Here is a 15,134-nt window from a genome sequence, read left to right on the forward strand (position 1 = left end):
AAAGCGTGCAGTGCTTGCCCTCGGGCCAGCCCGGATCCTCTCAGCGCCGCAGCCGCCATGCACTTTCTCCTGCTTGGGCCGGGCCGGGATTGGCTGCCTCAGCGCTGCCGCCGCCTGGCTTCCCCGAGGCAAGCGAGTAAGCGCCGCCACCGCCAGTCCCTCAGCCCATAGGAAGGCATTAATTAAATTTCAATGCGTTCCTATGGGAAACTGTGCTTCGCAAAACGAATTTTTCGTAAAATGAATTGACCGGTGGAACGAATTAAATTCGTCTTGCGAGGCACCACTGTATTTACACACAGCACAGCTGCATTTAGTGAGTTTCTCAGCACTGCAAAAACTGACTTCACCTGCTCTTGTATACGAAAGTGCTTTCTGTGTGAAAATCTAACACTTGTAGTGACCTCCATGAGCAGCTGCAGGGTCCTTAAAGCAGGGAATGAGGAGCCTGCCTCCCCCATGTTGCTGGACTCAAACCTCCCCTCAGCTCCAGCCAGCCTGGCTAATAATCAGGTACCTAAAACATCTCCATCTGTGCTTTAAAACAAATTGGTTATGGTAAGTTGTTCCCTTTAAGATGGCATGGGGGGGGGGACCTGCCTATTTTTCTAAGAGGAAGTGATTAGTCATCTTACAGTAGATCTAAACAGAAGCACTGAGTTTTTCCAAGACACCCCTCACTTATCTTCTCTTTCTCCCACCTTTCTTGTATCAGCAAGACACAGATGGAGTCTGTAAACTGGAGGGAAATAAAGACAACAGTCCTAATACCACAATAAATGAGACAAGAACAAATTCTGCTGATTTGAGTTATCCTCATTTAATTGTGGAACAGAGGAGCTGAAACTTCTTTATTAGTTATAACTTTCTGAAAGCTGCCAAATCACACCCTCCCCTTATGCCTCATTCATGCCAAACACCTAACTGATGCCAATGGATATTGCCTAGAATGGAATTTTTTTCCCCTAGGCAATACGAAGGCTATAGAAAGATGTGGCAGAAGTGGAATCCTAGGAACAGAAATGATGCAGGCTAAAGGATGGAGCAAGATTGTCAATGTGAGACAGACCAACCTGGTTTTGTGGCGCTTTTAACCTTTTCTGCAAACCCCAAGCTGTCCAAACGTCATACTCCTGAAAAGTACAATGCAAGGCAGGCAAGGTTAGTGTATATAAAATAGCCCCCCACCCAACCCTCCTGCTGGTGGTTCTCAGTTTCTGGCACTACACATTTTTGCATCTGCACCAGCTGCCAGCTGTATAACTGTTGCTGGAAATAGCCGGTTTCCTGCATACTCAGCATTTGGCTTTTCCTATGTGAACCATTAGAACACTGGGCACTTACATGAGAGTATACAAGGGTGAAAGGTGAAAAGGGGACAACCCAAACGTGCAAGAGTTTTGACATCACTTTATCTCACTGGAAACACCAGCTCTACCAACCAAGGAGCCATGATGGGGCTTGCTTGGCCCTGTGCTGAATTGCTTGCACCTCCTCAGATGGCTGTTCTGCTGCTTCAAGTTGTAAGCCTGTCTTCTGTGCTCATTTGTGTGAGCTGCCATCATGCAGAATCACCAGCCACTGACTCAGTGCTCTTGTGTTGGTGACTTGGAGAGTGGCACAACAGTTCTTTGGTCTAGGGCTGTATTTTGTGCATTCTCTAGAGTTTGTTCCAGAGCTTGTTGCAACTCTTCTTCCATTTCTGCTTTTGGCTTTGCCTCTGTGGGTTCCTTGTTCCTTCCTTGGCGTGGAGTGCCTGCAAGAAAATCCACAACCATCCTATCAGCATAATACCAGTGGCCTTCCTTACTGCCTGCAATGAGAACCTGGGCTCCTTTGGAAGGAAGGAAGGGATATAAATTAATTCAACCAGCCAGCCAACTAACCAACCAATAAACCTACGAGTCCAGCTGGATCAGATTAAAGGCTCATCTAATTTAGTGTTCTTTCCCCATAGTGGCCAAACATGCTTATGGAAAGCCCACAAATAGAACATGAGAGGAGTAATACACTCTGATGTTCCTCAGGAACTGTTTCTGCTATGGAAAGTATTGTGATTAGTACCCACTAGGACACAACACTGAAAAAGAAGTCAGATTTGGAAAATGTGAATGCAGAACATTTTATACTTAATGTAGCATCAACCATCTCTTAGATACTGCTGTCCAAGAAACAGGTGTTCAAGGAGTGTGGGTTTGGATTACAGGCTCCTCTGTGGTAAGTGCTAGGTAATTATACCACTTGTGCCTCAATCAACAGAAGTTGAGTAATAAAGTTTGGAACCAACTTGGGAAGTTTTTACAGAAAAGTATTGAATTGTTATCTATGTGGGAAAAACAGTATACTTTTTTTTTGGGGGGGGGGGCTGTCCTTACTTGGTGAGTCAGATGGTGTAGATGTCTCTGGCTCCAACAAGGACTTGGGCTTAATCTTCCATTTCACAATTGGGGAACGCTGCAGACAAAGAGGAAGCTTTGCATCTGTAGGGAATAAGTCAGGTGAACATGTTAACCAGATTGAAAAAGAGGCCTGCTGCAGTTGAGATAGATAACAAGGCTGGCAGTTCTGTAAAATGTCACTCAGTACATTCTGTGTGTAATATTTAAGGATCACAGTGCTCCAGCAGATGCTGTTCTGTTCTAGAGCTCTTGGCAGTGATATCCCACTTCTAGCCTCATGGCAGATGGGCTAAAGTCATATGTACATAGCAGTAGTTACAAACTGGCAGATGAGCACAGATAATGGACAATGGCATTCAGAGTTCAATTCCTTCGCTCCAAGTACAGTGGTACCTCTGGTTACGAACTTAATTTGTTCTGGAGGTCTGTTCTTAAGCTAAAACCGTTCTTATCCTGCGGTGCATGATTTCTGTTTGCATCTTGGGGCAAAGTTCGCAACCAGGAGCAGCTACTTCTGGGTTAGTGGAGTTCGTAACCCGAAGTGTTTGTAACCAGAAGCATTCGTAACCAGAGGTACCACTTTAGATTTTTATTGGCATTCTTATTGCTTGTCAGTGTATGTTGTAGTAACCCATTTCTGTCATAATCTCTTTATTCAAGAGAACCCATGAACCCCCAGTTTGGAATTATCAGGATATGTGGCTAGTGGCAATTCCAATGAACATATAAGCAGTGACTTGCCTATTATTTCTTCCAAAACCTGCTTACATTCAGATCTCACACAGAGGCTTGGTGGTTTCTTTGTATCACAATTCTGACATGCATAACCTCTTCTGGTCCAATGGTCTTTTATACTAATGAATGTTTCACTGACCTTTCCGATTGCCTTATTTATTTTCTCTCCTTTTAATATAAGGCCACTTGGGATTTTATGTCTGCACTAGCTTATTGTTGATCCTTTCCCTCAACATTCAGACTGTTGCAGATTGCTCACACACCCCTCAGTTTACCTGTTGCCTACATGCCTTACAGTTTCTTCTCCCCTATCCATACTTTTAACCCCTCTCCATTTCATTGAACCTGTAATATATGATGGGACACAAGCTGGTGATAACCAATAAGAAGGATGGCAAATATAAGCAAGGCTGCTGGTGCAGATTTTTGGGGTGGGTGGGATTATCTTAAAAGGTAATGTTACTCTTAGCTCCATAGCTCTACTCTTTCTCCTTCAGCCATGCACATTTAACACCATAGTCTCCCAGCTTAGTCCATACCCTCTTCACAAACATTTTATGAAGCAACATCATATACCGTATGATTCTCTCTCTCTCTCTCTCTCTCTCTCTCTCTCTCTCTCTCTCTCTCTCTCTCTCTCTCTCTCTCTGTGTGTGTGTGTGTAAAATTTACATTCTCCCCATCTGCTGACCAGCAACAGCCTGTATCGCTTACATACCTGAGGCCCAGTGCCTGTTTTAGAAAAACTAACCCTTGCCTTCTGCTGACAGCATTTTCAGACTACTATCTAACCAAGGGGTCAGCAAGGTTTATCGGCCATGGGCTGGATCACTCTCACGGAGATCGTCTGTGGGCCGGACTGGTGTAGCGTGATGCCGGAAATTGTGTCCGTGGCACCGGAAATGGCTTCTGCACATGCCCAGACGTCGAAAATTGTGCCTGTGCAGAAGCGATTTTCAGCATCTGGACATACACAGACGCAATTTCCAGTATCTGCGCGTGCGCAGATGCAATTTCCAACGCCGCTTGGTGAGTCCCTGCCCCGCGCCGGTTTAGCGCGGTGCACAGGGGACTCACCAAGCAGGCGGCTCACGTCAGGGGCGGCTCATGGGCTGCTAAAGCGGTCTTTATGGGCTGGTAAAACGGTCTTTGTGGGCTGCATCCGGCCCATGGGTTGCACGTTGCCGACCCCTGATCTAACCAGTTCCCCACACTTTAAAGTGTTGAAGACACTGTCCTACACAGTTCCCAAACCACCACAAAATCTAACACTGGTACATTGTATATTAATTCACCTGACTTACTTTTACTTCTAAATAGGTGGCAGGGATGAAGGCTAATCTCACTGAATCAGTGCTTAGTGGAAGAAAAGGCAATATATGTCTAAAACGTTGACAGTTGTTTCTTGTTAACAAATACAAAATGAAATGAGACTTGGAGAAGGGGATTATCTGAAAAGTACCCCAGGGTGCATGGAAGCAGTGTTTTTGCTTCTGGCAAGAGCCACCTTGACAGTAAATTCATTCTTTAGATCATGATTTGTGCTCTGCAAGAATGCTGTGCTCTGCATGTTTACTTACGGTGCAGCTCTGCTGCACAGGCCTGGTCCCTGAGCTGTTCTTCGTGAACAGACATGGCCCTCCGGTTTGCCACAGGCTTCAGACGAGATTTGGGTTTGAGTTGATTGTCTGAAAGGTAGAGGGTAGGGTTATATGCTATTCAAGCAGGCCTTGACAAATTTCAGGTGTATTCTAGGAGCAGCCACACAGAAAATAGGTTTTGCTGTTAAGCCATATCTCCTCCAGATTTTGCCGCCTATCACTGGCAAACTACAAGCTTTGGATTAATTAGCTGCATCCCATGCAATGTTCCAAGAAATACAAGTTTGCTGAGGCAGCCAGATTACACTTTCCTTCTCTCTTGTTCCAAATGAACATTATAGCAAATTGAGACATAGAGAAAACTTGCTTCACTATGCTCTGGCCTCTGGGATGTTGGCGGAGAAGCAAGCAGCAAGATTTTGGGAAGCAGGATTTCAATACTGGAGCCCCACTAGTACTGGAATCTACTGAACATACCTCCAGCAATCACGTTTACGTCAGCATATGAATTCTGTAGCTCGGCAAATGCTCGTCCTTCTCCAGCATTGCTCGTCCTCCGCATAGGAAGAGGGCCTGCTGTGCTTCTCCCAATCCTGGGCAAACTGCTGCTCCAGCTCTCTTTTGCTTTCTGCTCTCTTGGGCTGGCTGGGTCTTGTACGGCAAAAGCTCTTCTTGGCGAAGAGCTGAGTTCTGAACACTTGCTCTTGAGCTCTACATTTAGTTGCTTCCCAATAGCTTTCCAGGATAGTCTCCCCTCACTTGGTCCTCCACTGGGTTCTGTACCTGTTCTGCCAGCAGCATCAGCAGGAACTAGCTGCATGGAGGGATCTGGAATACAGCACCACATGCTATCAAGTGGACCAGTATTCAACCCCCCACTCCCCCACACACTCACATGCTTGATCAGTTATTCTGGGATGATTCTGCATCTCCAAATCATTTATTTATCTCTCTTTCTACCATTTTAACCATTTTTATCCTGTTCTTCCTTCACATTGCTCGCATACATGGCTCACCCTCTGATTTTATTCTCGCAATAAGCCTTTGAGGTTGGTTATGGTGAGATATATTGAGTAAGCTTGATGACCGTGTGGAAATTAGGACATCATTCTCCCCAATCCTAATACATTAAATGTCACCACCACACTGGAACTCAATGGGCAAATGACTTCCTGACATAAACCCCCAAAGATACCCCAAGGGCCATATCTCCATGCAAAACCTGGAGGAACGTAAAGCAGAGTTTCATTCAGAACACTTAAAAATAAAAATAAAAAATTGTGATGTGGCCTACCCCATCAGTACATAAATGCATTCTGTAGAAATTGTTTCAGTTCATCTCTGAGAAATCATTGCATGAAGCAGCTGTGCTTTTGCTTAGTTCACATAGGACAAATGTAACTTGAGCCTAATACAGAGAGGCTATAAACTAATGATCTGTTATTCACCAGTCTACTGTGGGGCTGGGTCAAGAGTTTGCCCCATGACCTCTGATCTGTGTTCTTTGAGACTAAAGGCCAAACTTTGTTGTTTAGTCGTGCCCGACTCTTCGTGACCCCATGGACCATAGCAGGGCCCCCATGGGCCAAACTAGACAGACATTAAATGTGTCTTTGTATTTATTGTGTATGTGTTTTTTTAAATGCAAATAGCAGCCACTGAAAGTGTTGATCACTATTGGGAACAAGGGTGGGGGAGTTAACCCTTGCTTGCCCCTCTGTGGTCCTGACAAACACTTATTCTGAAGCTGTTGTTTGCATTGGAAGGAAATCCCCCATTGTCCCATGCCTAGCTTTGGCCCTGAACTCTATATGCAGATTGTCATGGCAAGTGTGTGAACAGTTGAAGAGACTGTTCTGCTATAGCTAAAGAGTGAAAACTGCAGTATTATAAAGCACCATGGAAAACTCACCAATCTCAAAGCACACCTACCTGTGGACATGGAGTGTGTGCGTGATTTCAAGGGGCAAGGAGGAGATTCCGCTGAACTGTCCACAATGTCCCCTAGAAAGCAAACAACCACATTAAGAAGCAGGCCAAAAACAAGGTGTAGAATGTGTTTGGGGGCATGGAATACTGCTGAAGGTCAAAGGGCATTTATCCAAAGTGCATCTAAACTTGTAAAAACCTAGATCCTGTTGAATGCAGCTGGAGGCTTATATGATATAACCCTGGATGTAGAAAACTAACTAGAACACTTCTACTTGACACCTAGTTTTCTACATGCATGGGATTTTTTTTGTATGGAGGATAGTCTGAAGGCAACCATGATGAAGCTAAGCATGATGAAGTTTAGGCCAGGTCAGTGCCAGGGTGAGAGATAGCCTGGGAACCCCATGTATGTATTACTAACTTTTGATCATGGAAAAAGCAACATATGAATGGCATAAATTCCACCAGTATGAAGTGATAAAGTCCATGCACAGGTTAACTACTTCAATGAGAACTAGGTATCAAACACCATTGCAAGCTCATTATATGCTGCATTTTATCTCAAGAGAATTAGAGTTTAGTCACATGTCAAAATCCCTTGCCCATCTTTAATTCCCAATCTTGGGTATTTAGAGCTTGGGGCAACTGGCAAAGTCCTTTAAACATTTGAGCAAGTGGGTGCCATAGGGAGGAGAAAGAAACCTGCATTAAACCAGCTCCTTTCTCCTACCCACCACCCTCTCAGATGTTTAAAGGGGTAGGTGGGAGAGAAGAAGCAAGCCTTTTAAAATCGGAGCAGGCATTGGAGGGTGAGGGAGAGGAGAAATGAGCTTGTACAATGCATGCTTCTTTCACGTCCTCTGTCACTGCTCACTTGGATATTTAGAGAAGCACTCCCTTTCAGACAGTCCCCACACCCTGAAACTCTAATTTTGGGGGCTTAAACAGGAATGATGGCATGATTGAACTAAGCAGATTTACCCTCCATTCATCGGCTGTTGAGTGGGGATTAAATTTTACTGCCTTGGCTGCATGATCGTGTTTCCTGCTGGGAGCAGTGCACCACCAATGCAGGATTAAACCCTTTCCTGCCCATCAGCAGATGGGCAAGTGGGTGTGGTTTGGGGAAAATAGCCTTGTGGGGTAAATGGGAGCAAGTTTGGCCTGCAGGCCAGAGGTTCACCACCCCAGCAGTCAGGCTGTTGATACCTCTACCAGCAGTATATCCTGCTGGCCCAGCTTGAAATTTGGGAGTCCTGCTGTATATCTCACAAATCTTCACATCATTGTGGCAGGTTTGCTCTAGTTACTCAGCATGAAAATACCTTGCTCCTGCTTGCAGAAAGATACCCCATAGCTCATATTTGAGAAGATTGGAACCATTACATTATAAAATAGAATTTGAAACAGTGAGTTGATGCTAAAATAAATCATTTGTCATTATGTGTAGCATGATCTCTTGCTCTCACTCCATCAGCAAAAATAAGACACCTATCCACACACCATAGACATAGAAGCACCACTCATATACTCTGTAAAGAATAAAAGTTTACTGTCTCTCCCCACCACCTTCTTCTCTACTATCTCCCCACTTCTCTTTCTCCCTCAACTCCACAATGCTTATAACAAAAATGTCTCAAATTGACTGCAGTTGATCTGTGTGAAAGACTCTACTATTTTAAAATAGAGACACTGAATGTATTCTTGTTACTTATGGAAAATCTTTTAAGAAAAACATTTATAAAAAACGGAATTGCAACATGTTGGTTCCCAATATGATCTTGCTGAATCAGTGAAAACAGCATTTTTGGCTGTAGCTAGCTTTCCTCAGATTTTCTAAAGTTTACAGAGAGCACTTCAATGAAGAAGTTGTAACAAACAAAGCAGTGGTATTGTTGGTTTCCCTTTAACAAAGAAAGCAACAAGCAATGAGTGGGTGGAAAGATGCCATGGGCATGAGTTCTGTGTTTTCTCAAGAATATTATTTCCCTTTCAAGTCCAGTAGATGTCATCAATGCTCAGTGCACAATCAGAGGGCAAGCGTTTGCAGTTTTCTCTCTGCTTCGCTTTCTAAACTGACGCATTGAAATGCTTGCTGTTAAAACTGGATAGATTTCCAGGGGTCTCTTTTGTGTGCTCCTTAATTCCACATGCCCAAGGGGGCTTTGCACCTGTGATTTTCACACAGCAACCCGTTTATGAAGCTAGGGGAGTTTCAAGAGCAGGTTTTTGATGTGGTGTAGTGATAGGAGCACTAAGTGGGTACAAGTTCTTGGTGGTGTAGTGATAGGAGCACTAAGTGGGTACAAGTACAGTATTTTGGATTCCAGGGTTGGATCACACACACTCTGCAACTCCAAACTGATGTTAAGGCGTTGATTTGAGGATCTAGAAATTTGAAACACTTTTCTTGTCCTACAGAAAGGACAAGGTATGGACTGCTCAAGCAAAGTAGCATAGTGAATACTAGGAGCAAGGGAGAAGTAGAGTCAGCTGCTACTCACCATCAGAACCAGCTTTCTTAATCTCCCCATCTTTGCTCTGCAAAAGAATGCAAAGAAAAACTCTCAGGGGATAATCCTTTCTGGAAAACACTGTTTCTAGAGTAGCCTACACGAGAAAGGCAAGGAAAAGGAAATCCTACAACTTGGCACAAAATGGAGAGGATCTCAGTTTGACTGAAGTAAGAATTAGGATGCTATTGGGCTAGGCCCCAGTGGATATGGGAAGGAGGGTGCCAGTAATGGTCAGTTTACATGCAATTTTGTAATACCGTACTATTGTTCTCATGAGCAATGGAATATCCCACTACAATCACTTAAGTGTCCATCAGATACCAGGGATTGAACCATATCTTGGAGATGGAACGGATTAAAAGGCAACACAATCTGGATTTTTGCCAAAAGAGAGGAACATCTATCCAGTAACTCCCAATACTGAAGAGACTCTGATGTGCATGAGCAAGCCCATTAAGCAAAAAACAGCAGATCATTTGGGATGTGCATTTCTTTCCATAGAGACTACTTTTGTTGGCATTACAGACTCACACTAACTATGCATCCTATGCATATTTACAAGTACATTCCACTGTATTCAGTAGGGCTTATTACCCCCAGGTATGTGTGTACAGAATTGTAGCCTGAGTTATTTTTCCATTTAAGGCAAAAATGGGCTGCAATTAAGGACAGTGTTTTATTTAAAATTAAACTAATCAAAGCAGGCAAAGAAAACAATCTGCTCAGAACACATTTTATTCCTTAGCTGTCATTACACTTTTAGCTTCTCCCAAAGGAGGATGCCTGTCTCAAGCAATTCAAAAAATCACTATTACAGTACTGCTAAAAGACCCACCACCAAAAGCAGCATTGTCCTCACCTGTTTCTTTTTACCTTCAGAGGATAACACCTTAGTGACACCAATCCGATGCAGCATGACATGGACACGTTGTTCAAAGGAGCTGGGCAGTTCATCATCACTCTTCTCAAAGGGCCTCTTCTATAGGACAAAACATATGACAAATCTGGGCTGCAATGCCACTTACTACTTCAGCAAAACAGACTGGGAGCTTTACCTGTGCATCCTAGCTTGCCTGTGTTGCTAAGCCTTACACTTTGTGTGAACCAGGGGTGGGGGTCCTTTCTGAGGTTATTTATCCGGATACTGCCAGGACAGTCAGGCAAGCTAGCTTTATACCAGGTGCCTTGCACAAGCCACCATCTGCTCTTCACACTCACCCAAACAGTCCAGTAGTTAGTATCCAGTCCCATTCCCACAGCTGAAATTTCAGTAAGATCCATATTTCCACCCTACAGCAATCATTGCTGTGATGACAAAGAACTTGTACAGCTGCTTCTTGACAGTCATCTGTCTCCCTGGGTTTGAGCAGGCAGGGAGATAAAATAGACAACATCCCCCTCACTACGAAGTAGTCAACAACTACAGGATGCTTCCCTTTCTTGACACATGAACACAACTAGAAGCATGTGTTCTTCAAAATACATCCTCTGAAGATATCTTGACAGTTGGTCTGTGAAGAGAACCACAGAAAACTGCAGCTTATGCTTAGCTTTATTAGGGATAAAACTGTTTTTTTTTCTCCCTAGCAAAGGTGCGTGACCAGTCATCTCTATCATAGGACTCACCATTTCCCATCTTAGGGCTAAACTGAATGTTCACATTGACTTTAAAAGACCAGATGCATCACATGACATGTCCCATAGACAGTCTTGCTGAAACTAAGGAGGTCTGGGTCTGGTCAGTGTATAAGAGACTGGGAATTCCATGTATGCCACCTTGAGTTCCATGGTGAAAATAAGATATATTAATTAAATAAATACTGAGCCACACATGGGACAGAAAAGACTTACCTTCTCATGTCTCACACCAAGACCCTCTTCATCTTCACCTGACAGAAGAATCAGGGACTGGGACTTCCCCTCCCTGGAGTATTTTGGCCTGGCCCTTCGAGCACTGTCTGGAGTTTGGCTTTGCTCCAGGTAACCTCTGCTCTCCAAAGCCAGCCCTCCTTCCTCAGACTTGCTTAGTGCTTTTGTTGGCTCGCTGGCTTTGCTGGGGGCCCTTAAAATGTCACTAAGCATCAGTTTCCTGCCCCTCGTTGCTGAGGGACTACCCTCAGATTCTTTCTCTGGCCTGGAACCCCGGCTTGACTTTGGCTTCTTGAAGGCAAAGAAGTGTCCAATTTTCTTTTTCAAGGTCCGAGAACCAGGTGGTGTTGGCGTGGCTGCTGCCAGGCAGGATTCCAATGACGCAGCCCTGCAACCAGACAAGAAATAATGATAGAATTACTTGAGGACTTGCACTCATATTGACATATTGGAATCCTAGTAAATTTTTGTGAATAGGGCACCCTTGGTACAAATATGCCCACAATGAACTCAGTGTATACATGAGGGAAGAACCAGTCAGATGCCAGCATAATTACCCACTCTGTGACAGAAAATGACAAATCCCTTGTCTGCGCAGGTTGAAGATAGCAATGTTTCCCAACATCAAAAGAGAGAACCACAGGAAGTTAACTGCCAATACAATAGTGCCAGTGGAAGCTACTCTGCTTGGGAAAGCATTGGCTCCTTAAATAGCATTAGATAGCAGTACCACTCCATGTTAGGAAACAGCATTTGTGCTCCATTTCAGCACTGAATGTATTCTTCATGCAAAACAATCCAATTCTTCATGCAAAAAATTACCCAATAGTTCTGCCTGCTGTGAAAATTGTTAACAAATCTCATTAAAACTTTTTATCATTGTTATAATATTTGCCTATAGCAACATGGGCTGGCTCCCTGACTGCTACCCCATGGTGCAGAAATGCCCCACCATCTAGATTTTGTTCACTGGTAACGACTGGGCTGAGGAAAAGCCTTCACTTACTGTAAATGCTCATGAATCACCTTCTTTGTGAAAAACTCATCTAGCCCTTCATCCAGCCTAGCAATGCTTCTGTCTTCATCATTCTCACGCACAGGAGGCTGCACCTAGGAGCAAGTGCCACAGTCAGAGCGACAGGCAGGAGAAATAAGAAATGGGAGTATGAAATTGGAAAATAATCCACCACCACCACCATACAGTACAGGCTCTTTACTCTGTTCTCCTTGTTTATACTGCAGATTCAGAGGGTAGAAATCAGCTATTTTGTCTGGTCAGCTGTTCAAGCAATAAATACTGTTTGGGTCTAGAGCAGGCATCCCCAAACTCGGCCCTCCAGATGTTCTGGGACTACAATTCCCATCATCCCTGACCACTGGTCCTGTTAGCTAGGGATGGTGGGAGTTGTAGTCCCAAAACATCTGGAGGGCCGAGTTTGGGGATGCCTGGTCTAGAGAACCTTTAACTGAAACTTCACATCATATCAAATTACACAAATATGATCAGGGCACATAAATCCTAGCACTGTTGTTAGTACTTGTACCATGTTACACAACAAATACGTGCAGTGAGGATGCACTCTTTCTTGCTTGTGACAGATACCTTTCTAGGGTTCTTGCCTCCTGGTTATTCTCTGATATCTTTCTTTAGGATTTGGCTCCTCTACAGAAAAACCTGTTGCTCAGGTATTTAACACGGGTTTACAGTCACCTTCAGCTCATAAGCAGGCATGACTCAGCCATGGCAAACTCATCAGAAAACAAAGATTTTGCTCCCTGCTTTGTGCACTGTGCTGTCTGGCTGACCTTCTAAGAAAGGCCAGTTCGCAGTCTTGATCATGATTCACCTTCCAAACATGGAAATCTTGCAACACAGTGGACAAAGTAGAGACAGATCATAATTCTTGGTAACCCCTAAACTGCCTCTCTTCCCATCATCACAGGTTACCAAGAGGCCTAGAAAGCCAAATGGGTGTGAGCATGGTGGGAAACCACTAAACTGCCTCTCTTTCTGTGCTAGAGCAGGGTCCTTGCATCTTAGGTCCAACACTCCTCTAACTTTCTAGACCATGATTGTTGTGTACACCAGCAGTAAAGGCCAAACTTAATGCATGATATCAGAATGAATTTCTAGACTGAAAGTAAAAAAGGAAAACAGAATTGTTTTCAAAACACATTTAATAGAAAACCAGTTTACTGTATTACTTTACATTTGGAGAAAAAAATGGCGGCAAGCACCAAGCGCAGGATTCTAATCAGAGGAGAATCCAATTTTCTTTCAGAAGAAACAGAAAAAAGGAGAAAGGGTGATAAGGGCTGGTGTACCAGTAGGAGTCATGCCTCACATTACCTTTATTAGGCATGATGGCATCTTTTTCTTAACTAATAATATTGAACCTCACCACCTCTTCATCCAGTTCTGATTAACAGCCATTAATATTATTTTGTTCCAACTATACCAGTAAATCTTGTTTTTAGACATTAGTCAAATATAGAAAAACTATATAAGAAGGGTATTTTAATGCTGCCTTAGCATGACAGGTCCCAAGTCTCTAGACACATTTATTATAGCATTGCGAAGCTGCTGAAAATAATATATAATAATAATAATTTATTATTTTTATCCCGCCCATCTGGTTTGTAGCTTCCAACAAAATATTAAAATACAATAGTCTGCTAAACATTAAAAGCTTCCCTAAATAGGGCTGCCTTCAGATGTCTTCTAAAAGTCTGGTAGTTGTTTTTCTCTTTGACATCTGGTGGGAGGGTGTTCCACAGGGCGGGTGCCACTACCAAGAAGGCCCTCTGCCTGGTTCCCAGTAACTTGGCTTCTCTCAGCAAGGGAACTGCCAGAAGGCCTTTGGCACTGGACCTCAGTGTACGGGCAGAACGATGGGGGTGGAGACACTCCTTCAGGTATACTGGACCGAAGCCGTTTAGGTCTTTAAAGGTCAACACCAACACTTTGAATTGTGCTCGGAAACGTACTGCTGCAGCAGCAGCACAGTTAACAATGTAAGGGTTGAGTTATGTGCTGTGCACATGCTTTAACAATCAGTCTCATTAAGCTACATAGAGATTCACACAGCCCATATTCACAGCAGATGGAGTGGTTTCGAAATGAGGGGGTTGGACTGTGGAAGCTTTCCAGGTACTTTGCCAATTTGTTGGTAGTTAGTGCTGGGAACAGTTTAGGAAGCACAATATAAAGCTCATGTGTTCGGTCAAGGGCTGGGACTGGCTGAACAAAGGGTGGTGGGTCTCTACAGTAAATAAATAAAACAAATCAAAGTTTGTTCCAACCATAAACCATTACAAAAACAAAACAGTTGATTAAAAAGCCACTTGTTGCAAAATGGACTCCATGTAAATCTGTATGGAAACACATAACTAATCCCCAGAACTAAATACACGAGCCCAAATTTAGAGAATGTTAGTCCCACTCAAGTCCCACTGAAATCAATAAAACAAATTAGTAGCAACTGAATTTATGCTTCATTAATATTAGAGGGACTTTCCTGTAGAAGATGGAAATGGACATAAAGAAGACAGGTCTCTAAAAGTGACCATAGTGTATGACATAGAATTCCATATACATTTTTAGTTTTGCCCAGAACAGTGCAAACACTACCACTTTTTTATTATCTTGCCATTACTATTTCCAGACATCAAATCAGCTTTCTGTAAATTTGACCAGTGTTCTGAACCTTTCAACAACCCTGGAAGCAACCTCTCTCTTACAGATTGGATTATGGAGCTACAAAAGAGGTAATACAACATACCCTAAATGTAATCCAGTCCTCACACTTTAAAAGTGCAGATTATATACGCCACAGTAGGGTTGCAGAATATGCTATTGAAACCCAGATGATATAAACTGAAATCTGAGAAGTATGAAGGCATTTTAGAAACTTGGTTAATTCTCCAGCCCATGCTTTTATTTAAGCATCTAATGTTCTTATTTAATCATCGAGAATCAGGCCAAAGGACACAACTCCTATTGGACATGAATATACAATCTACTCCCAAATTCTGCTTTAGCTTCCTTGCTGCATGAACCCTTTAGCTAAGAAGACTCTGAT

The 15,134-nt window shown here is 43.4% G+C and overlaps 1 protein-coding gene across 1 annotated transcript in view; it reads right to left on the reverse strand.

Moving 5' to 3' along the window:
* Nucleotides 1-168: 168 nt before the first annotated feature.
* Nucleotides 169-15,134, reverse strand: part of CARMIL2 (capping protein regulator and myosin 1 linker 2) — a 75,892-nt gene continuing 60,926 nt past the window's right edge. Inside the window, 9 exon segments of the mRNA XM_035118562.2 lie at nt 169-1,756; nt 2,376-2,480; nt 4,715-4,822; nt 5,213-5,563; nt 6,668-6,739; nt 9,172-9,208; nt 10,043-10,162; nt 11,035-11,440; nt 12,059-12,162. Of these exon segments, the coding sequence (XP_034974453.2) occupies nt 1,587-1,756; nt 2,376-2,480; nt 4,715-4,822; nt 5,213-5,563; nt 6,668-6,739; nt 9,172-9,208; nt 10,043-10,162; nt 11,035-11,440; nt 12,059-12,162 (1,473 nt within the window). The 3' untranslated portion in view covers nt 169-1,586.

The sequence above is a fragment of the Zootoca vivipara genome, chromosome 6 (genome assembly GCF_963506605.1).
Source record: "Zootoca vivipara chromosome 6, rZooViv1.1, whole genome shotgun sequence".
NCBI lineage: Eukaryota > Metazoa > Chordata > Lepidosauria > Squamata > Lacertidae > Zootoca > Zootoca vivipara.